This window comes from Podarcis filfolensis, assembly GCF_964270895.1.
Source record: "Podarcis filfolensis genome assembly, chromosome: 6".
In the NCBI taxonomy this organism is placed as follows: Eukaryota; Metazoa; Chordata; class Lepidosauria; order Squamata; family Lacertidae; genus Podarcis; species Podarcis filfolensis.
The window spans coordinates 8,574,111-8,596,153 of record NC_139609.1 but is presented as its reverse complement, the minus strand read 5'-3'; the positions used below and the strand labels follow the sequence as shown (position 1 = coordinate 8,596,153).

General features: G+C 43.2%; 1 protein-coding gene across 1 annotated transcript in view; it reads left to right on the top strand.

The window, feature by feature from the left end:
- The window catches only part of PBX1 (PBX homeobox 1), a 220,590-nt gene that overhangs the window by 153,293 nt on the left and 45,254 nt on the right, over window positions 1-22,043 (top strand). The window contains exon 3 of the mRNA XM_083621634.1: window positions 15,242-15,486. Coding sequence (XP_083477760.1) covers window positions 15,242-15,486 — 245 coding nt within the window. The remainder of the gene's footprint in view (window positions 1-15,241; window positions 15,487-22,043) is intronic.

Here is a 22,043-nt window from a genome sequence, read left to right as displayed (position 1 = left end):
CTGTGTCCGGGTCTCCCACAGGGGTGAAAATGCCCTGCGGCCATGATGATATTCTATTCCCTCCCAGCCCTAGGAGCGTCTCATGCAAACCACCCTTCTGAATGAGGAATCCCTGGTTCCTTTTGGAGGATGGTTTCAGGAAGCAGAGCAGTGCCACTATGGATGCAATGTTAAGTGCCTCTTCCTCCTCTGGGGTGCCTTGATTTTCCCAGCACATTTTAAGCACAGTGGAGGCAGGAAAAAGCCCTTTTGAAAATCACAGACTAATCACTCCATCTGCTCCCGTGCTGCTTCTTGGAGCTGCCTGCCAGGATTCTCTCCTCAGAAACTAAGTAGCACATTATTTTCGATAAGTTGCAATCATTTACTTGAAAAACTCCTACCTGTTTAAATATCCCTCTTGGGGTGGGGGTGGGGGGGTGGGGGAGGAAAGCTATATGGCAAGTTGAGAAGAGAACCCTCTCAGCGTAGATTGCAATTAGAATTCCGGCGTCGTGTTTGTTCTGTGTGCAAATTCATTTCATTTGAGTGGAATGGTTGCCGGGGAGGGAAGGGGCAGCTTGAGCAAAGTTCCTGTTCAAGATTTCTGTGTTTCTCTCAACAAATATTTCCAGGAGCTAGAAATAGGGGAAAAAAGAAATTCTGCCAAGTAACAGAATCCTCACTTGGAGACATCAATTAAATCTGCTGTCCTGAATTTCAAGATCAAAACCACACATTTAATTAAAATAAATTCCTCATTTTATTTCCTGTACTTCTGGATATACAAAGACATAGGGCGTTGGAAGGGAAAGTGAGGGTCATCTAATCTAAAGCCTGCAATGCAGGAATCTCGACTAAAGTATCCATGACGCATGGCCATCTAACCCTCTGCTTGAGAGTCCACCACCTTTCAAAGGAGTCTGTTACACTGTCAAACAGCTTACTATCAAAATGTTCTTCCTGATGTTCTTTGAGTCTCCTTTCTTGTAACTTGAAGCCACTGGTTTGAGTCATACCCTCCAGAGCAGCACTTTAGATATTTGAAGATGGCTATCCTATCTCCTCTCAGTCTCCTCTTTTCCAGGCTAAATATATCCTGCTCCTTCAGCCATTCCTCATAAGGCCTGGTTTCCAGACCCTTGACCATCTTGGTTGCCCTCCTCTGCACACATTCCAGCTTGTCAATCTCCTTCTTCAATTGTGGCACCCAGAACTGGTCACAGTTCCCCAGGTGTGGCCTGACCAAGGCACAATAGAGCAGCACTATGACTTCCTTTGAATGGGCACTATATTTCTCTTGAAGCAGCCTAGAATAACATTAGCTTTTTTTGCTGCTGCATCACACTGTTGTCTCATTTGAAGCTTGGGGTCTACTGTGACCCAAGCCAGGTGTCCCCCATCTTATATTTGTGCAACTAGTTCTTCCTGCCTAAGTAGAGAACCTTACATTTGTCCCTATTGAAATTCATTAGTTTGGGCCCTGTTCTCCAATCTGCTAAGGTCATCTTGAATCCTGATTCTGTCTGCGGAATTGGCTACCCCTCGCAGTTTAGTGTCATCTGCAAATTTGATGAGCATCCCCTCAATTATTTCATCCAAGTCGCTTACAAAGACGTTGAACAACAACGGGCCCAGGTCAGAACCCTTCTGCACCTTACTTGTCACTTTTTTCCAGGATGGTGAGAAACCGTTAATGAGCACTCTCTGGGTTTGGTCAGTCAACCAGCTACAAATCTACCTAGTAGTTACTCACATTTTATCACGTCTGCGGGAATATCATGAGGGATTTTGTCAAAACCCTTACTGAGATCAAGATACACAATGTCCACTACATTCCCCTGATCCACCATATGTGTAACTCCATCAGAAAAGAAATGAGATTTGTCTGGCATGACTTGTTTTTGAGAAATCCATACTGTGTCTTGGTAATCACAGCATCCTTTTCTAAGTGCTCACAGGCTGCCTGTTTAATTATCTGTTCAAGGACCTTTCCTATTATTGATGTCAAGCTCACTGGTTGGTCACCTGGATCTTCTTTTTCTCCCTTTTTGAAAATGGGGACAACATTTCCCCACCTCTGGTCCACAGGGATCTCTCCTGTTCTCCAAGAATTCTCAAAGATATAGGCTCTGAGATTTCATTCAAAAGTTCCTTGAGGACCCTTGAGTGCAGCTCATCAGGTCCTGGATATCTGAATTCATTTAAGGTAGTTAAATGTCCCCTTACCACCACTTTTCCTATTTGGGGCTGCCACTCCCTCCTTCCATCCTTATTTCTGTTATCACCAGGCATTGCTTTCCTTTTGGGTAAGAGGAAAAGTAGGTGTTGAACAGTTCCACCACTTCTCCTTCACCCAATATCATTTCTCCCTCTTCTCCACACAGAGGACCAATTACTTGCGTTTTCTCCCTCCTGCTTCAAACATAGCCAAATAAAGCTTTTAAATTGTTTTGGACCTCTCTTGACCCACCTGACCTCCCCACAACTGTTGGCTACTCTTCCTTCATGGTTTCCCCTTTCTTATACATACCCTTCTTAAATTTCAGCTCGTCTGTAAACTCCTTATGCAGCCACACTGGTTTCTTTAGATGCCTCCCACTTTTCTCTCTTGTTGGAATTGTCTGCATTTGTGTCAGCAATATCTCACCTTTAAGAAACTCCATCCATCTTGTTGTTGTTTTTTTAAATAATATTTATTAAAGTTTTAAAGGTTACAAAAAGAAAAAAATAAAGAACACCATATTAAACAAAAACAAAACATTACATCACAATAATGAAGGAAAAAAAAGAGAAAAAAACTGAAAAAACAGAAAAATAAACACAATTAAAAAAAAACCACAACAAACCTTCCCATAACTTATCTTTCATTCACTTGTTTCCTTGACCTCCTCACACCTCCCTTTTTTGTATTCTAGTTCAGTTAGCTATTTCAGCAAATCCTTTCCATCTTTTCCAATTTTTGTCCTTATCTTACTATAATGTAACTTTACTTTCCCTCTTTTCACCAATTAACAGTCTGTTTTTTCTTAATCCTTTGTAACATTTCTGCTAAAACCACATAACTTCATTCCAACATCTTCCTAACATTCCTTAATTTTGCAATGTTTCTGTAAATAAACTTTAAATTTCTTCCAATCTTCTTCCACCAACTCTTCTCCCTGGTCGAAACTCCATCCATCTTTGACTCCCATCTCTTTGAGTATTTCTGACCATGGGATTTCACCCCATAGTTCCTTAAGCTTTTTGAAATTAGCCTTCTTATAGTCCAGTGTGCATGTCTGACTCCACTCAGTTTTCCGTTGCCTGTATATAATGAAACCCAAGAAAACACGATAACTTTCTCCCAAAGATCCCAGTACTTCCACTTGCATCAATCAGTTCCTCCATGTTGATGAGGACCAGGTACAAGAGAGATGATCCCACTGTTACTTTTTCCACATTCTGGGAAATGAAATTGCCAAAGAGGCAAGGGGCACAACCTCCCACTAGCCCATGATCGTGATCTTTGCAGTCTTGGATCAAATAGGAATGGTGGGAAAGAAATTGCGTCATGGGATTTACAAAAGGAGGGCAAACCCAAATTCATGAAATATTCACACATTGCAGCTTGATTAGGACTTTCCCAAGAACCCTGGAAACTAGTCTTGTGAGGAGGGCAAATAATCTCTAAGTGAGACTACGCCCTCACCAAACTTCAGGTCCCAGGATTCTTTGGAGTTAAACCAGGTTTAAGCCAATACAATCTTGTAGTGTAGGTGTAATCTCATATATTCAGAAATCTGAGCAAGAAGCCAGAAGTAAATGCATGTATAATGAAGGGGCAACTGAACAATCAACTGCACAGCAGTAGCAGATCTTTACTGCACTTACAATGGATGCCTTGCTGCTCTGTCACCTTGATTTCATAGCACTTCTGTTCCCAAGCGCCCAGGAACATTCTCAACACATAACAAATTGTCTGTAGTTGTTATTATTTTTATTATGGGGTTTGTTGGTTGTTAGGCAATTGGTTAGGTATGAGATGAAGATGTAATGGCTTCAGGTGTTACAAAGCGTTCAAGCAAGGATGGCTAGAAGAGCAGTCATTTCCCATTGTGGCTTCTCGGAAGAAGGGGGATCTCTCCTGACTCTCAGGAAGGCAAATGAGGTCAAGAGGCCAGACATACAGACTATCAAGGGATGTGATATTACCCTAAACAATTATGTAGTCAGTTATCAGTTATTGTGTATCATTTCTGTAACATATCTCAGTAAATAACTACTTTGCCGTTCTCTTCTTTTGCTTTGGTTTGTCTTTCTAGTAAGTGCTCAACTGCTCAAACTCAGCAGCCCTTTTTCTTTCTCTGACCTGTCTTGGGACAGGTAGATTATGTCCCGGTTGCTCATTCTGCAGATTGACAGAAAACAGCTCTTTGAGCCAGCTGGCAGGTGGGATGCTAATGCACTCAGCGGCTGACTCCATCAGCTCTGGAGACCTGCCCATGCCCTCCTATCAGGGATTCTAGTTCACTGGGTCAGGGCTGGATTCTTTGCTAATGAATTCCAAATGATGTATTTCGTTTCCTTGCTTTTGTCGGTAAGCAGGAAAACATCTAGATTCCTTTATTGGATTTTCATTCTTTTTATCTGAGTCCTGTAATGATCGTACAAGATTCAACATTGTCAAACCACTAAAATGCTGGAACCTTTTGAGAGGGAACTAGCTGTTCAGTTAAACTTTGTACTATTTAGAATTTCCACTCATAGAATCATAGAATTGTAGAGTTGGAAGAGACCCTGAGGGTCAGCTAGTCTAACTGCCTACAATGCAGAAATCTTAACTAAAGCATTCATGACAGATGGCCATCCAACCTCTGCCTGAAAACCTCCAAGGAAGAAGAGTCTACCACCTTCCAAGGAATCCGTTCCACTGTCAAACAGCTCTTACCATCAGAAAGTTATTCCTGATATTTAGTTATTTATTATTATTTTTATTTATATATATACTGCCCATCATCTGAGGATCTCAGGGTGGTTCACAAGATAGTCGGAATCCCCTTTCTTGTAACTTCAACCCCGTGGTTCAGGTCCTACCCTGTGGTGCAGGAGAAAGCAAGCTTGCTCCATCTTCCATATGACAGCCCTTTAGATATCTGAATATGGCCATGATATCTCTTCTTAGTCTCCTCTTTTCCAGGCTAAACATACCCAACCCGCTCACCTTTCCAGACCCTTGATCATCTTGGTCGCCACCCTCTGCACATGTTCCAGCTTCTCAGCCTTTTTAAATTGTGGCACCTATAACTGAAGACAGTTGTCCAAGGCGGAATTGTGGTCAGACCAAGGCAGAACAGTGCACTATCATTTCCCATGGTCAGGCACTATATTTCTGTTCATGCAGTCTAGAATAGCATTAGCTTTTTTTTTGCTGCTGCACCATACTGTTAACTCATGTGAAGCTTGTGGACTCCAGGATCCTTTCCACACGTACTACAGTGGTACCTCGGGTTACAGACGCTTCAGGTTACAGACTCCGCTAACCCAGAAATAGTACCTCAGGTTAAGAACTTTGCTTCAGGTTGAGAACAGAAATTGTGCAGTGGCGGCGCAGCGGCAGTGGGAGGCCCCATTAGCTGAAGTGGTGCCTCAGGTTAAGAACAGTTTCAGGTTAAGAACGGACCTCTAGAACGAATTAAGTTACCACTGTACTGGCAAGCCATGTGTTTCCCATCTTTTATTTGTGCAGCAGGTTCTTCCTGCCCAAGTGTCGAACTTCACATGTACCCATATTGAACTCCATTTTGTTAGTTTTGGCCCTGTTCTCCAATCTGTCAGTCATACTTTGTTTTCTGCGGCATTAACTACCCTCCCAGTTTGATGTCATCTGCGAATCTGATGAGCATCCCTTGAATTCCTTCATCCACGTCGTTTATAAAGACACTGAACAACAACGGGCCCAGGACAGAACCTTGCGGCACCCCACTTGTCACTTTTTTCCAGGATGATGAGAAACCATTAGTGAGCACTTTTGGAGTTTGGTCAGTCAACCAGCTACAAATCCATTTAACAAGTAACCTAACCCAGCCCACATTTTACCAGCTTCTCTGCAGGAATATCCTGAGGGACTTTGTCAAAATCCTTACTGAGATCAAGATACACAGTTTCCACTGCATTCCCCTGATCCACCAAGCTTGTAACACCATCAAAAAAAGAAATGGAATTTGTCTGGTATGACTTATTTTTGAGAAACCCATGCTTGGTCTTGGTAATCACAGCATCCTATTCTAAGTGCTCGTAGACTGACTATTTAAGAACCTTTCCTGGTATTGATGTCAAGCTGACCAGTCGGTAGCCACCTGGATCTCCCCCTCCTTTTCTTTTTTTAAGATGGGGACAACATTTGCCTGCCTTCAGCCCGTAGGGACCACACCTGTTCACTCACATGATTCCTTGGAGGCAAAGGGATGAGACTTGCAAAATGCTTATCATGAATATAAAGGCAGGAACACAGCCATGCAGGTCTCCTTTGCTATTCACTATAAGCAATGTCTTTCCTTAGCAGGCTTCCTAGGAGCAGGTCCCATCCATTGGACATGCTGAATACTACTCCAGCACTCGGGGCTTCTACGTGTCAGCGTCCAGTAATGGTGGGGAGAAGTCCCCCAGTGAGCTTGTTAAAGGCCATACTATTTTCCAGCGTGCAGAAAAAGCTTGATTATGTGTGTGCCCAATCTCAATAAGGTCATCAGGAGTAAATCGGGATCCATTCCCTCCCTCCCTTTTCGGTAGGAGAGTGTCAGATGTAGGAGAAGAGAAGACTGTAGGGAGATTGCCCTCTCTTCTTTTTTACCTTTGCTTCTGCTGTGGCAACAGCAGCCATGGAAAGTAGAGGGCGAGGGATGAAGATGTGGAGGGATAGTTTTAATTAATCAGTAGCTCAAATTTTAATCCAAGATGAAGAAAAACTTTCAGTATATACATCCATACAGTGTGTGTGTGTGTGTGAGAGAGAGAGAGAGAGAGAGAGAGAGTATATGAACACAAAGACACACATATAATACATGCAAACAGACACATATACCAGTGGGTTGTAGGAAGGAATCTTGGGCTTATGCATGCACGCCGTTTTATGCTTGTAAAAAGTCCTGGATGACCCAGGTGCTTGTCCCACCACTGCGCACCCAATTTTGCCTAGAGCGGGGGGCAATGTAAGCCTGAGAGTTGCTCCAGTATTTCACAGTAGGTGAACCCTGTTCACTAGAGGACAGCATCTGCAGGCTAAAAATTGCACATAGATGCTGTTCCCCAACAGATAAGGGCTTGAGGTCAAGGCAAAATACAGACCTGGAGTGGAGAGACAGGGGAATTCAGAGAGATCCATACTCCTACGTGGACCCATAGCTCTTTTGAATAGGGTTTAAAGAGGCAGCTCTTTGTCCCTGGATAGAACGAGTGAGCTAATTCTGACTTTGCCCAAGAAGACTGACTCCGGAGTTCCTCTATGTTTCCATGACACAGTTGGATAAGAAGCAGTTGGATATTGTGTCTGGGAACAAGGAGTGTGCTCTCTTCATGTTGTTTTTTATTATTACAATTATTTGTTCTTGAAGGTGTGCCGCTCCTTTGTGAAGAAAGAGTACCCTCTAGTGGATGTCTGAATGGCCAGCAGGTTTTCAGAGCTATCTATGCCTGTCTTCCTGATTCTTTAATTTGTGTCCTTTTCTCTCTTCGCCCCCTGCCCCCCCCCACCTTAAATATTGAGTAATAAACGGGCACTCTGTAGAGTTAGCTTTAGGCAAGAAGAGACAGTGTGAAATGTTTAAATATTTACAGCACCTCTCTTGCAATGCTGCGTACAGACCGAAAATAACACGAAATTGTGCTGTTATTTCTAATATCTTTTAAATTTTAACTCTTTCTGGAACTTGCCAAACAGACACTTTGGGGTGCTGTAAACCAGAAGAAGCAAGATAGGGGGAAGTCTGGTACCGGGCAGGTTGCTTGTGTGTTGCTTATGTAGTGTGTTGCTGTGCGGAAGAAAGGCGGGTTGTACTCTGATCAGGATGCTGAGCTCTGTGTGAAGAAATTACTCATAGATTTCCATCAGCATAACAGCTTTCTGGACTGTCACATCAATGCTGTGCCAACCCAGAAGCACAGCAAGAACCCCCACCACCACCAGTAAACAAGAATATATTTCTTACATTGAGGTTTTTAGATTGTTACTATGTTATGTGGTTTTGCGTTTTCGTATTGTAAATCGCCCTGCGATCCTTGGATGAAAAGCGGTATAGAAATTGAATAAATAAACAACTAAGTTGGAAAGCTGACCTTTGGTGGATTCCTTTCTGTTAGGTGGACTGTCAAATTCAGAAAGAAGATCTTGGGACTTGGAAGCCACGGACTTTGTCCTGCACCCATCACTTATCTGCCTTTTCCAAGATTGTACCACAAGACAGAATCACTGTTGTATTTGCAAGCTCTTCTTCTAGATGGCCAGATTTCTCTTAAGCAGGTGCCTATAAATGGGGAAAGCACTTTAAAAAAAAAAGCTAAAAGGCATGCTTAGGTAAATTCAAATTAGTTCTGTGAACAAAAAAAGAAGCAACAATTCAAGTCAGAAGCACACACATAGTAGGAATCTGTTTTGCTAAATTTACACCACTTTATACTAGCTGCGGTTCCAGCTATGTAAATGAAACATCCTCCAAATTGTCAGTTCACCAGCACTGTGCTTTGCTAAATGGCTTCCTGTTTCTACAAAATGTGTGTTATTATGCCCTACTATTATATATGTATAAAACTATATATTAGCAAACCCAAACTAGATTATCATAATGCTGTTCCATCTGAATGCGTACCTAATAGCATGGCATAATAGCATTTTCTCTATGTGAGTGTGTAAAGATTCATGTTATTTTCACAACTGTCATTTCCATCATTCTACTCCTTCCTGAAGTTCCAGGCTGGAGTTTTGCTGTCTCTGGAGGCTGCCAGCTGTGCGTTCGTGCCTTACCCTTTTAACTAACATTGTACATTTCAGGCAGAGTGGGGAAAGGACTGGGCAAGGGAGGCAGATGTCAATGAAACAGGGGCCTGATGATACGCAGTTGATGTGGCTGTTGCATTAGGAAATGGATTGTCTAAGATGAGTGTTAGATCTGTGGTGTTGTAGGTGGGGCTAATTATATCAAAGAGAGGTAAAGAAGAGCTTTAAAATATTCCCTTTGTCCTCAGTCCCCATGTAGGACTTTCAAAAATAAATTCTTGGACACATTGGCCTTCCCAACACCTTTCCAACTGCATTATTACCCAAAGAATGTGTGTAATCATAATGAAAAGGATAATGTAGGATATGCAGGATTTATTTGTGCAGAGAGTGGCTGGGGAAACCCAGTCGGATGGGAAGGGTATAAATAATAAATTATTATTATTATTATTATTATTATTATTATTATTATCATCATCATCATCATCATCATCATCATTATTATTATCATTATTATCATCACCATCATCATCATCATCTATAAAGAGGCATGTCATATGTGTCCAATAAGTGTTTGTTTTGCATGGGTTAAAGATATATTGGTCAGTAATAATACTTAGGTTGCCCCATCATGAACTGTTTTGCAAAGATAAATTCATCGTGTGTTTGTATAGACACATGGTAGTTCAGACACTGATTACTTAGATTTTTTTATACGGACAGTATCTCCCTTCTGAAGCCTACTCCCACTTTAGTGTGATTTTTCGGCAAATGCTCTTTATGAGACAAGCAGGCATCCGATCTCTTTCACGTTTTAATCCTTAGTCTCTCTCCTGTTTTCTTTCCCCATTTCTTCAAAAGGTTTGTAACAGGTTCACAGGGTGCGTGGTGGACAGGGAAGAGTAATCTTTCCCATTGTTATTGTTCCTTTACATCCTATTTAGAGTGTACACAGGGGGAGTTTTCGATCTAGTACCCAGATCCCAAATGTTGTCATCAGCATTATTTGCATCGGTATTTGCATGCCAGATCCACTCCAGACTAAGCCTGGGAGCAATAATGGGCCAGAGACAAGAGTGCGGGTTAAATATGGCTACCACCTTATTGGTAAATCCCTGTTTTGGTGTGGCCTTGGGCAAGTATCCATCTGTCAAACAGCCTAGCTGGGGAAGTATCATGAATTGGCTGGGTGCAGAGAGTGTTGGGAGGCACCAGTTGGAGAAGGCCCAAGGGAGCGCCCATGGGAAGACGGCTCAGAGCCAGGGAATGGGTGGTGGAAAGGTCATATGCAGAGGAAGTTACAGGACTTAGTGAGCAGGACGAGTCGGGGGCAGAGGACAGTTCAGACTCTGAGGCAGGTCATTGTACCGGTTTTATAAATAGGAGTCAAAATCCAAAGAAGTGCTTGAGACAGTTCACACCAAGGCCTTAGGCATTTCCCTCCCTTTGAACAGATGGAGGTCCATGTTGAATTCAGTATTGCTTTTGAAATCCCCGAGTTTCAATAGTAACTTTCTGTATGAAAAAGGGTAAGGGGAGGACAACGGCTCCAGTGAAACAAATATAAAGCCTCTTGTCCCCAATATATTATGAATTCATTAACATTATACTAGGGTGCTCTTCTGGTTTTTTGCATTGTCATTCATTGATTTTGCTTTGTTTGCTGCCGGGCTTCACAAACTGCAGTGCACAATCACACACACTAAAATGGCATAAAGTTGAGGCATGGATCCTAGATTGCAGTAGATCTGATTCATCAGATTTCTCACATTTATCTTTGAATCTCAACGTGGTCATCTAACTAATATCTTCTGTATGCCTGGCAACATTGCTTTATTGTTGCTTTTTGCTTTATTGTCATTGCTTTTTATTTTTATTTCACATTACCTTTCCTGTGTCGGTTTTGAGTTGCCCTCGCATAAGTGAAATTTAATTGCACAAAAAATGCTCAAATCTTTGAAAGGATTTGTGGCTTGACCACTATCGCTTTGAAGCAATTTAAGGTATTTAATTTTTGAGTTCTGGAATGCTCCCCCCCACACACACCTTTAAATGTGCTTTCTGCCAAAAGTAATTTAATTATTCAGATTTTCACACAGGACCCGGGGAAATAGTTCTTTGAAGCGATCTCATGATTGTGAAAGTGCTGCATTGAAATCAGTTGTCTCCATTGCTTTTCTGAGAGTGATCGGTGAGCCAGGGGTATTGAGGTTTAAACCAAAGTGCTTAGCCTTGAAAGACTGGCATGTGGGCCGCTGCTGCCACTGCTCTACCTTGGCGGCTGGCTTGGTCTTTGTGCCTCTGCTGTGCATTGCTCTTTCCTTCCTATACACCAGCTGTTAGCTTCTTGTAACCCCTGTGAGACTGAAGTTGTACTTGACCAGTCTGAACTATTTTTGTGCTGAAAATTTCTGTTGTGTCTTTTCAACAATTCTGCACCAGTTCAATGCCCCCTCCCCAAGGAGAGGATTAATCTTTGAGGAATTGGCAAATCCTGATAATTTTATTTTATTTTTTAATCAATAAGTGTTTGCTCTTACTTTAACCAAATGAGCATCTGACTCGAAGCTGGAATCAGCTGTGCATTTTCATTTGGCTCATAGAACCTCTGTTGACGATAAATAAGAGATCCGGCTGAGATGAAAATCTCCCCATAGGCACGCAGTTTTTTGCTGGACCATTCCCCATCCACCCCATCCCCTATAGGGTGGAGGGTATTCAACAGCACTCAAGAAATGGGCAAAGTCTAATAATTTTCAGAGTGCTGGTGCTTACCTTTAAATTTGATGTGGCCAGAGATCTTTCTTTCCTTTGCCTTCTTTCTTACATTGAAAAAAAGAAAGGCTTACCACAGCTTCAAGCCGTTTTATGAAACAGCAGAAGCAGTTTTATGAAACAGCATTGATGTAGTGGCCAATGGGGACAGCCGTCTTTCCACTTGCCCAAGAATGTCCCTGGGAATTATTCTACGTCATGATGACATCGGGTCATTCTCAGGGGCATTCTGCTGAAAGCAGCCAAGCTGAAACATGGCTTATTTGGGGGGAAGAAAGAATGTGGGTGTCGTCACCAACAGTGTCTCCGATAGTTGGTCTTTGGCTGAAGGTATTGTGCGTGTGTGTGTTTTTTGATGGTATAGCATACAAAGTTGGCATTCTGACAGCACAGCAACACACCACCACAAAGTATAAAATTGCTCTGATAAAGCAGTGAAACTCGGTTACTGTTTATCCTGCTCTGCTGGGGAGGTGGTAGCAATTCCCAGAGCCTCTTCAGGCCAGACCCTGCACATCTCCCAGCTGGGGCTGCCAGCTGAGCTTTGGAAGATGTTGTCTCAGCAAATGACCAGGGTCACTGGAACGCTTAAGAAGACTGGTAAGGCCTTTTCTTCTGGTGGCTCCATCCTTTTGGGAGAGTTGCCTACAACCCTTCAAGAGCTCATAACTTATTCTGCAGTCGCATGCTCCAGCACAGCCATGGAACAGGAGTAGCTACATGGGAGTCACCCCCAAAATCTGGGCATGACAAAAGAGCTGCATCTTCAGGCTGAGATGGAAGTAGAATGGCGAGGATGTCCCATCAGAGGGGTGACTATGAGTCGTCTGATTCTGCATCCTCCTCAGAGATGATGATGACGATTTTATTATTTGTACCCCACCCATCCAGCTGTGTTTCCCCAGCTGCTCTGGGTGGCTTACAGCACACAAAAATTAAAACATTAAACATTAAAAATCCCCCGATACAGGGCTGCCTTCAGATGTCTTCTAAAAGTCAGGTAGTTGTTTATTTCCTTGACATGTGATGGGAGGGCGTTCCACAGGGCAGGCGCCACTACCAAGAAGGCCCGATTCCCTGTGACCTCACTTCTCGCAGTGAGGAAACCGCCAGAAGGCCCTCAGAGCTGGACCTCAGAGACATACTAGGACCCGGCTGCAAGGGACTTGACACAACTTTAATTTGATTAATTTACCAGCAACAGTTCCTTTGTGTTTATCTTTGATGTCTCCTTGGAGAGGTATGAAAGAAAGGTGTTTAAAACAGAAACTGTAAAAAAACAAAACAACAACAACAACCCACCCGCAATCTCAATTGACTGTATTGATCAGAGGTCAAAATTCTGCTTAGTGCTAATTTTCTGTTTTTATGACAGTAGAATACAACCATTCAATGGTCAGATATGTTAGGGGTGGGCAGAATGCATGACACTCTTCCAAAACTGAACAACCAATCTGAAGAAGCAGATTGCAAAATATTGGGAATGGTTTTCGTAATTCACTCCGCAGCACTTCGCTGCCTGCACCTCAGGCTGTTGTATCAGATGCAGGGAAGAGAGTGGTGGGTTGCTGTTTTACAAAAACAAAGATGCCACTTCAAGGCAGAGTGTGTATCAAGCAATTGTCCTGATTTTTCACAAAAGTTATGCGGAGGTTACGTGACGTTGCTGTCAAATAAGTAGTTGCTGTTCTGCACCTTCTGTTGTAGATTTCCATCGCTTTTCTTACTTCAAAAAGTCTGCCTTTTTTAAATTTAAAAAGTGCATTAGCTATTACCATTTACCAGTGGGTTGTGAAAGTGCACTTTTATGGTCGTGCAGTTCCAGCATCTAAACAAATGTGTGAGAGAGCCGTACAACAGTGTGACAGTCTGCACTTGTGGGCACTAGCAGAGAGAGAGAGAGAGAGAGAGAGAGAGAGAGAGAGAGAGAGGATGCAGAACTGTGCTGATTCAGATCTAGTTACTGACTGTTCTCACCTTGATCACCATACGTTTGTGCAACTCTTGGAAATCTGAACATAAACTACTGCTCCATAATTATTTTATAACTGGGCTGCCTGCTTTGAAAATACAGCACTGAGCCTTCTTTGCCATAAATGCAGAGCATGTGTAAACAGTCTTCTTGTCTGGTCTTATCATGTGAAGAACATGATGCCCCCAATAACTAAGTGTCCCCTCGAATTGGCCTCACATCCACCTTCCCTGTCACAGCCTCATGTGGCTGACCTGCAAAAGCTGCATATGTGACCGGAATTGGCAACAGCCTACAGGGTCTGGCCAGCCGCACACACAAGGGCATGGCATTTTACTTATTTACTATTTGAATGCACTGGCTGTCGCTTAACTCTTGTTGTGCCAATTGTAGATGGTTTTGCTTGCACCAAAGTGGTGGTTGCTGACCAAATCTTGCCGTTTATCTGTAGTGCAGGCATGTCTAGCTCTGGGTCACTGTGAGGGGAGCAGCCACCCGCCTCCCCACCCTGTAAATTGCTTTACCCCTTTTAGGTCTCCATTTCTTGCACCCTCCCCAAAATAGCTTCTTTCTCCCAAAAACTATTCTAAAGTGAAGTAAAGAGCTTCATTTTAAAATAAAGTAGATGCCTTTTAAAGACAATATTATGTTTGGTTGGTTGGTCGTTTGGTTTGGTCAGTATACAGAACTATTGGCCTCCTTCACTTTCAGTTGCTGACAGCTTTCATGGGTTTCCCTGCATCAGAGAACTGCAAAATAATATAATTTATCATTTTGTGCCTAAATATTAAGCCATATTCATAAAGGAAGATATTTTTATTAAAATTATTTGGTACCCTGATCTTCAGCCTTTTATAACAATTTATGAGAAACAACAGCAGAAAACAATAAAATACATAAATATTGTTAAGGCAGACAAAGCAGCAGTTTACATTTTTAAAAGTATATAGTGCAATAAAAGGAAAACACATTGATATATGAGAAAAACAACAATGAGAAGAAACACTTTAGAAACCAGCAGTAATTTAAAAGTGGGCAGCAAATTCGAAGAGTAAAATAAATACTAAAAACAACCGGAAACAACAAAAAGTCTTCAGCAAATTTCCTGCTTGGCAGGGGGTTGGACTCGATGGCCCTTGTGGTCTCTTCCAACTCTATGATTCTATGATTCTAGCAAATGTCTGTAGGCTAAAAGAGATGGGGAGAAAATTTAACAAAAGTTCTTTACTTGGTGCTGAATGACATCAGCTCAATGCCAGGTGAATCTCCCTGAGGAGAAAACTCCAAAGCTCGGGGTGCCACCATCAAAACAGCCCTTTCTGCGGTCGCCACCCACCTTTCGGTCAAAGTTGGGGATACACAGAGAAGGATCTCTGACGATACTCTGAAGGGTTCCCACAGGAAAGGGCAGTCCTTTGTAGGACTGTAGAGGTTTATATCTTCATATGCAGACACTCATTGGAGCCTACTCCTAGATACTTAGGAAGCGGTTGCTATCATTCCGTGTTTTAATCTATGCATTTCACTTTTGTGCTTTCTCACAGTGTTGAGTATTCGAGGGGCTCAGGAGGAGGAACCAACAGACCCACAGCTAATGCGACTGGACAACATGCTTTTAGCAGAAGGGGTAGCAGGCCCTGAAAAAGGAGGGGGTTCAGCCGCTGCGGCTGCCGCAGCCGCAGCATCTGGGGGTGCCGGCTCGGACAATTCTGTGGAGCATTCGGACTACAGAGCAAAACTATCTCAAATTCGACAGATCTACCACACCGAGTTGGAGAAATATGAGCAGGTACTAATCTTGTGCGTGGCAGTTTCCCGTACCACAGTAGAAGCCAACATATAATGTTGGACAGCACACAAAAAAATCCATGGTCCTATGGATAAGGTGCTGGATCTGGGTTCGAATTCCACCTTATCCTTGTTCTCAGAGTTTATGCACTCAGCAGAATAAAGCAGCAAAGCCATTTTTAGAACAGTACCACTTCATGATGCAGGTGGAAGAGTTTCATACATGGGTAGGCAAACTAAGACCTGGGGGGCCGGATCCGGCCCAATCGCCTTCTAAATCCGGCCCGCAGATGGTCCAGGAATAAGCGTGTTTTTACATGAGTAGAATGTGTCCTTTTATTTAAAATGAATCTCTGGGTTATTTGTGGGGCATAGGAATTCATTCATTAATATTTTTTTCAAAATATAGTACGGCCCCCCAAAAGGTCTGAGGGACAGTGGACTGCTGAAAAAGTTTGCTGACCCCTGGTTTCATAGATCCAAATTGGGATGCTCTCTATAAGCAAAGCTTAATATAGAAAAATAACATTTTGGGGAGGACTGGTTTGTTAATTTTTTTATTTATCAAATTTCTACCCTGCCCTTCCTCTCCAAGGACTTAGCTGAATCCTTTTTCCGGAAATGCTGGTTTTCAACATGCAGGGGGATTTGTTTGTGGAGAGCATTCCTACAGGCTGCCTCCTCAACTAGATCCTAAAATGATGCAGCCCAGGAAAAGCTATGCGGCTAATCATGATAACACATCATCTCACAGGACTACTCTGATGTTGGATTTGATGGTGAAGGATTCTTAAAACAAGCTGTATATGCAAATAATGTTTAGAGAGTTCACATCCCATTAACATTACTGAGTTCCTGCAATGCCGGAATCTCAACTAAAGCATCCATGACAGATGGATGTCCAATCTCTGCTTTAAAACCTCTAAGGATGCTTCATATGAGATTCCGGCAATGCAGAGAATTGGACTAGATGACCCTTAGGTCCCTTCCAACTCTACGATTCTATGATTTCCTTTCAGTCTCCTCCTTCCCAGACTAAACATACCCAACTCCCTCAACTGGTCTTCATAAGGCTTGGCTTACAGACGCTTGATCATCCTAGTTAACCTCCTCTGCACACGTTCCAGCTTGTCAACATCCTTCTTAAATTGTGGCGCCCAGAATTGGACACAATATTCCAGGTGTGGTCTGACCAAGGCAGAATAGAGTGCGACTATGACATCCGTTGATCAGGACACTAGACTTTTGCTGATGCAGCCTACTTAACATATGACAGAGGCCATATCCACTCAATACATTTAAAGCACATGACTTCCCCCAAAGAATGCTGGGAACTGTTGTTTGTAAAGCATGCTGGGAATTGTAGCTCTGTGAGTGGCAAACTACAGTTCCCATGATTCTTTGGGGGAAGCCATGAAAATGCTATGAATGTACTCTAAATGTATGGTATAGATGTGGCCGTCAGAGTAATATACACAATTCTTTTCTACGATGAACCTCTAGGAAATTTTTGTGGAACTTCTTACTCCAACATGTGAACTCCTTGCAGCCTTTTGTGAATTAATCTTAATGCATTGTGATGTACAGAACTGTTAAATCCTGAACTGCAGCTGGAAGGGGCAGAATCAGCATGAGTTCTTCCCCGCTCCCTTAGCCTCCAGATCTCAGAGAAGCATGTTATCAAAATACTGTAATATCTGAATAGTACCTGAACATTCCCTCTGCAGTTTTGTCTAATATGTAATAGGTGATAAACTCATAGTTCCTGAAAGATTGATTTAATGGTTTAAAGTACTAAATAATACATTTCTGTATTAGAAGCTAGAAAAGTTGTGCAGTGATTCTAGTACAACACAACCTGATCTAGTGGGTTGGAGTTTTTTTTTTTACAGACAAGGATATTCAATGCACATGCCTACTCTCCATATCACAGAAATCCATGTGCGCAAGGGATTTCCATAAATTCTTTTGTGCATAAGACACTGAACAGGGGCAACATTCCTGAATTTTCTCTTGCAAAGATCACCTTCAAGCTGGTTTCATCTTTTTCCATCTCAGCTGATTTTTTAAAGGATTCCCAAGATGAATTGTAGCATTTACAAGACCTATTCACTGCACCAAAGATATGCCCCAAAGCCACTGTTGTCACTTTATATTTTTAAAATGCTAATGAATTGACTAGACAGAAAAAACTCCCTCCTCTATTGAGAGTGGGTTTCTTTTAGATTTCCCTCCTTTTTCTGGAAATTACAGGATATTCACTAAAAAAGCCCTCTAAGGGTGGAATTCAGTGTTGTGCTATGATGAACATTCCATTTGCACAAGCATTTCATCTTGCCAGCTGGAGCGATCACCACTAGAGCCATCTTCCCCTAGCACTCTCCCAACACACCAGGGCCAGCTCACCCATGATGCAAGGAGAGGGGACTGCCTCAGGCAGCAACGTTCACGAGGGCATCAGATCCAGACGTCACTATTTCTTCCACCCTTGTTCCTGATGTAGAGGGAGATCTTCCCTCACCCCTTCTTCCCTGGCAGGAAGGGGCTGTGCCATTTTGGGTCCACTTCAGGTGCTTTACAATCTTCCCAGGTTTGGCCTCTGGGCTTGGCAAATTTGGGAAAAGAACTTCATTTGGGAGCAATAGGGACAAGAAACGCTTGTCATTCCCCTAGCGATAGTGAGGAAGAAATAAATATATGGAAACTATCTTTCTCTGTAAATCAGCTCCATGGTTTGCCTCTTTCTCATAAGAAAGAGTGGTGAGTAAACTTCGGTCCTATTCCAACTATACCCAGGATGGCACCCAGTTTCCTTTCTAACAAAGGGCAGGAATGTAAATAAAAGAGATCAGCAGTAATCCTACCTTTGTCTCTCGACAGGACTTACCCAGACAGACGCCCTCACCCAGCTGGGGGTTCTTGTTACTCCTACTATGCTGCTCCATAGAGCCCAGGGGTCGGCAAGGTTTTCCTTGCCTGGGCCGGTTCACTCCAGCTGAGATCCCCCTGTGGGCCGGATTGCATGCACAGCTGCGTTTTCCGGCGTCTGAGCATGTGCAGACGTGATTTCCGGCACCACAGAAGCGAGTCCCTGCACCACGCTGCACCGGTTTAGTGCAGCACGCAGGGACTCGCCACACGGGCGGCTCAGTTCGGGGGGCAGCTCGGGGGCCGGTTAAACAACCCCCATGAGCCACTTGTGGCCCATGGGCCTTAGGTTGCCTACTCCTGATAGAGCCCTCATATTGTGTGAACCTGGTTGTGGGGGTGCCCGACCAGCAACTGAATGGAAAACCATTCTCTTCCAGGTGTGGTGAGCTCTCTCCTTCAGTCTCACAGCCCTAGAAATGCAGGGGGAGAGCAGTTCAGATAGGTTGGCTTGTGCAAGGAGCCAATCTGCCTGGAGCCTTTGTAGGACTTGGGGAATAAGAATCTCTTCACTGCCCATTTGTTAGTCTTTGCCTTAAGGCCATATATGTTTGCATCACTTGCCTCCTCGTATCGTATCCCCGCCTGGCTGAGGGAAGGGAAGACTCCTTGATACGGCCGGCGAAGAAACTGACATTAAGAATCCTCTGTCAAATTAAGATCGTGGTCAGTCATCAAGAACAGGGCCCTCCAGAAACTGGGTGTACGAGCTTCTGGCAGCAAGATGCCTTTGGCACGTCTAATTTCAGTTATTACCTGTTTGCCCTTTCATGTCAGGGATCCTGATGTGCTCTACAACCCTGCTGCTTTGGCTCTAATTATTATCCTTGTTAACACACAGGCGGAAAACTTGCTGAAAGTAAGTGTCATGTTTTGTATTTGCAGTGAGTTGATTCGTGTCATCCCCAAACCTGTGATAACTCACCCGCTCTTATCACCGGCTGCCAAAGTTCACCGGCTGCCAAAGTTTGGGCTGGCGTTAGTGATTGTCAGAGATTCCGTTTCTAGCAGAGGTGGCCAGTGGGATTGTCAAGCAATAAATGGGCAAAGCTGCTCAGCAGCAAACCCATCCGTGCATGTTTGTCGGAGGCAACTGAGGTGCTAATGGGGCTTGGGGGCTGTCCTCCTCCCAGTTGCTGTCTCATAAGCCACCACTGTTTGCTGGGTGCCACCCGTCAGCTCCAGCTCTTGCCCTGGAAGGTGCATCCCTGAACCTATTTGGCTTCATCACCCCCAGTGCCCATGGCTACCAGGGTGGCAGAACAATTACTGTATTTTTCGCTCTATAAGACGCACCAGACCACAAGACGCACCTAGTTTTTGGAGGAGGAAAACAAGAAAAAAAATATTCTGAATCTCAGAAGCCAGAACAGCAAGAGGGATCGCTGTGCAGTGAAAGCAGCAATTCCTCTTGCTGTTCTGGCTTCTGGGATAGCTGCGCAGCCTGCATTCGCTCCATAAGATGCACACACATTTCCCCTTACTTTTTAGAAGGGAAAAAGTGAGTCTTATAGAGCAAAAAATACTGTACTTTCTTTGGCCTGATCTGTGACACACTTCTAGGCCAGTTCTACACATGAAACAGAATACAGCGATAAGAATCATAGGTGACATTTTTTGAATTCTGGTCCATGTAAAAAGTTTCCTGCAGATATAATAATAATAATAATTTATTATTTATACCCCACCCATCTGGCTGAGTTTCCCCAGCCACTCTGGGCGGCTTCCAATCAAGTGTTAAAAACAATACAGCATTAAATATTAAAAACTTCCCTAAACAGGACTGCCTTCAGATGTCTTTTAAAGATAGGATAGCTGCTTATTTCCTTCACATTTGAAGGGAGGGCGTTCCACAGGGCGGGTGCCACTACCGACAAGGCCCTCTGTCTGGTTCCCTGTAACCTCACTTCTCGTAATGAGGGAATTGCCAGAAGGCCCTCGGTGCTGGATCTCAGTGTCTGGGCTGAGCGATGGGAGTGGAGACGCTCCTTCAGGTATACAGGACCGAGGCCATTTAGGGCTTTAAAGGTCAGCACCAAAACTTTGAATTGTGCTCGGAAACGTACTGGGAAATAAATAAATAAATACCCTACACACATCACAAAGAAATGCTCTGGCCCAGCCTATCTATTTTCCAGTTTTGACACAAATACGTTCACTGAGCTTACCCTGTAGCCAGAAGATACAAATCACAATTTTTGCTCACAGACAGACGTATTAAAACTTTTATTTACAAATTTGTTTGTTGATTGTGTAAGAATTGCAAACTCGTCGAGGGCCCTGATCTGTGTTTCTGCATGAGTTGATGATATGGGAACATGTCCTGATCTGAAGGGGATTTGTAGAGAGATTCAGGGGACAAGTGCCTGTTCTAGTCAGGAGGAATGCCCAAAATAAGTGACTCATGCAGAGACGCAACAGGCATTTTCCCAGGCAGAAGGCAGGTAATCCCACTGTATCTCTGCACTGGGAGTGACTGAGTGATACAATCACACCCAGTCCAGAAGCACAGCACGGTTACCAGAATCCCGCCTGGAAGATTGCCTGTTGCATCTCTGCATGAGTCAATGATTGAGAGGAGGCAAGTCCAGTGATCTGTGGAGAGACACAACAGGAAGTTTTCTCTGTATGTGAACTCATGAGATCCTTTCATTATATAATTAATCCATCTGGGATTATATATTAGCTGTTTTCTCACAACCCTGGCACATTCTGAGAACCTCATTACTACTGAGAGGGAAGGATGAATCTGCCAATTTCAGTTTCTCACAGTTTTTTTTTTCTCAATCTGAAGTTCAGTTCTCCACACCTGTTTTGATTTTTGTTAAGTCTTCATGAAAAATAATCAACATTTTAATGTGATTTTCTCCTGATATGCACCTGCCTGTATGCAGTTTTGCCCAGTATGCCATTTTTACAAATCAATTTCCCCTTAAATAATGCATTTTATGTGTTGTTTTCATTAATATGTTGTTGTCATCATCACCATCATCATTTCATTTCTATACCGCTTTATATTTTTAAGGGAAAAATCTGGAAGTGGTTTACACCCTACATTAAAACATCAAATAAAACCATCCAGAGTTAAACTACTGAAGAAAGTCACATATAAAGTATACGTTCCAAGCAACATAATGAGCAGGAAACGAAAATACTATCTTGAACATTTAAAAAGAAAACATTATTAAGGGAAGTCAAATATAAAGCCCACATATAAAAGAGCAGAATTATCAAGATAAAAGAACATTGTCATTGGCATGGACCACGGCTGCTGTTGCTGCCAGTCCTTCCAAGGTAGCTGTGGAAGTTGAGGCTCCATCACCCGGGCCCTCTTCTACAGCCTCAGCTTTTGTAGATGGAGTCCGTCAGGGCGCTGCCTTCCCAGTCCAGGTGGGAAAAGGCCCGTAAGGCACCGAGAAGGTCTTCCAGGCTGAGTCACAGCCAAGATGAATCTATCCATAGTACTGCAGAATCATAGAGTTGGAAGGGACCCCAGTGGTCATCTAGTCCAACCCCTTGCAATATAGGAATCTCAACTAAAGCATCCAAGGCAGGTGGCTATCCATAGAGTAGGTATTCATATGGACACTTAACCTCAGTATTTGCATTTTTTTCACATGTTAACAACAA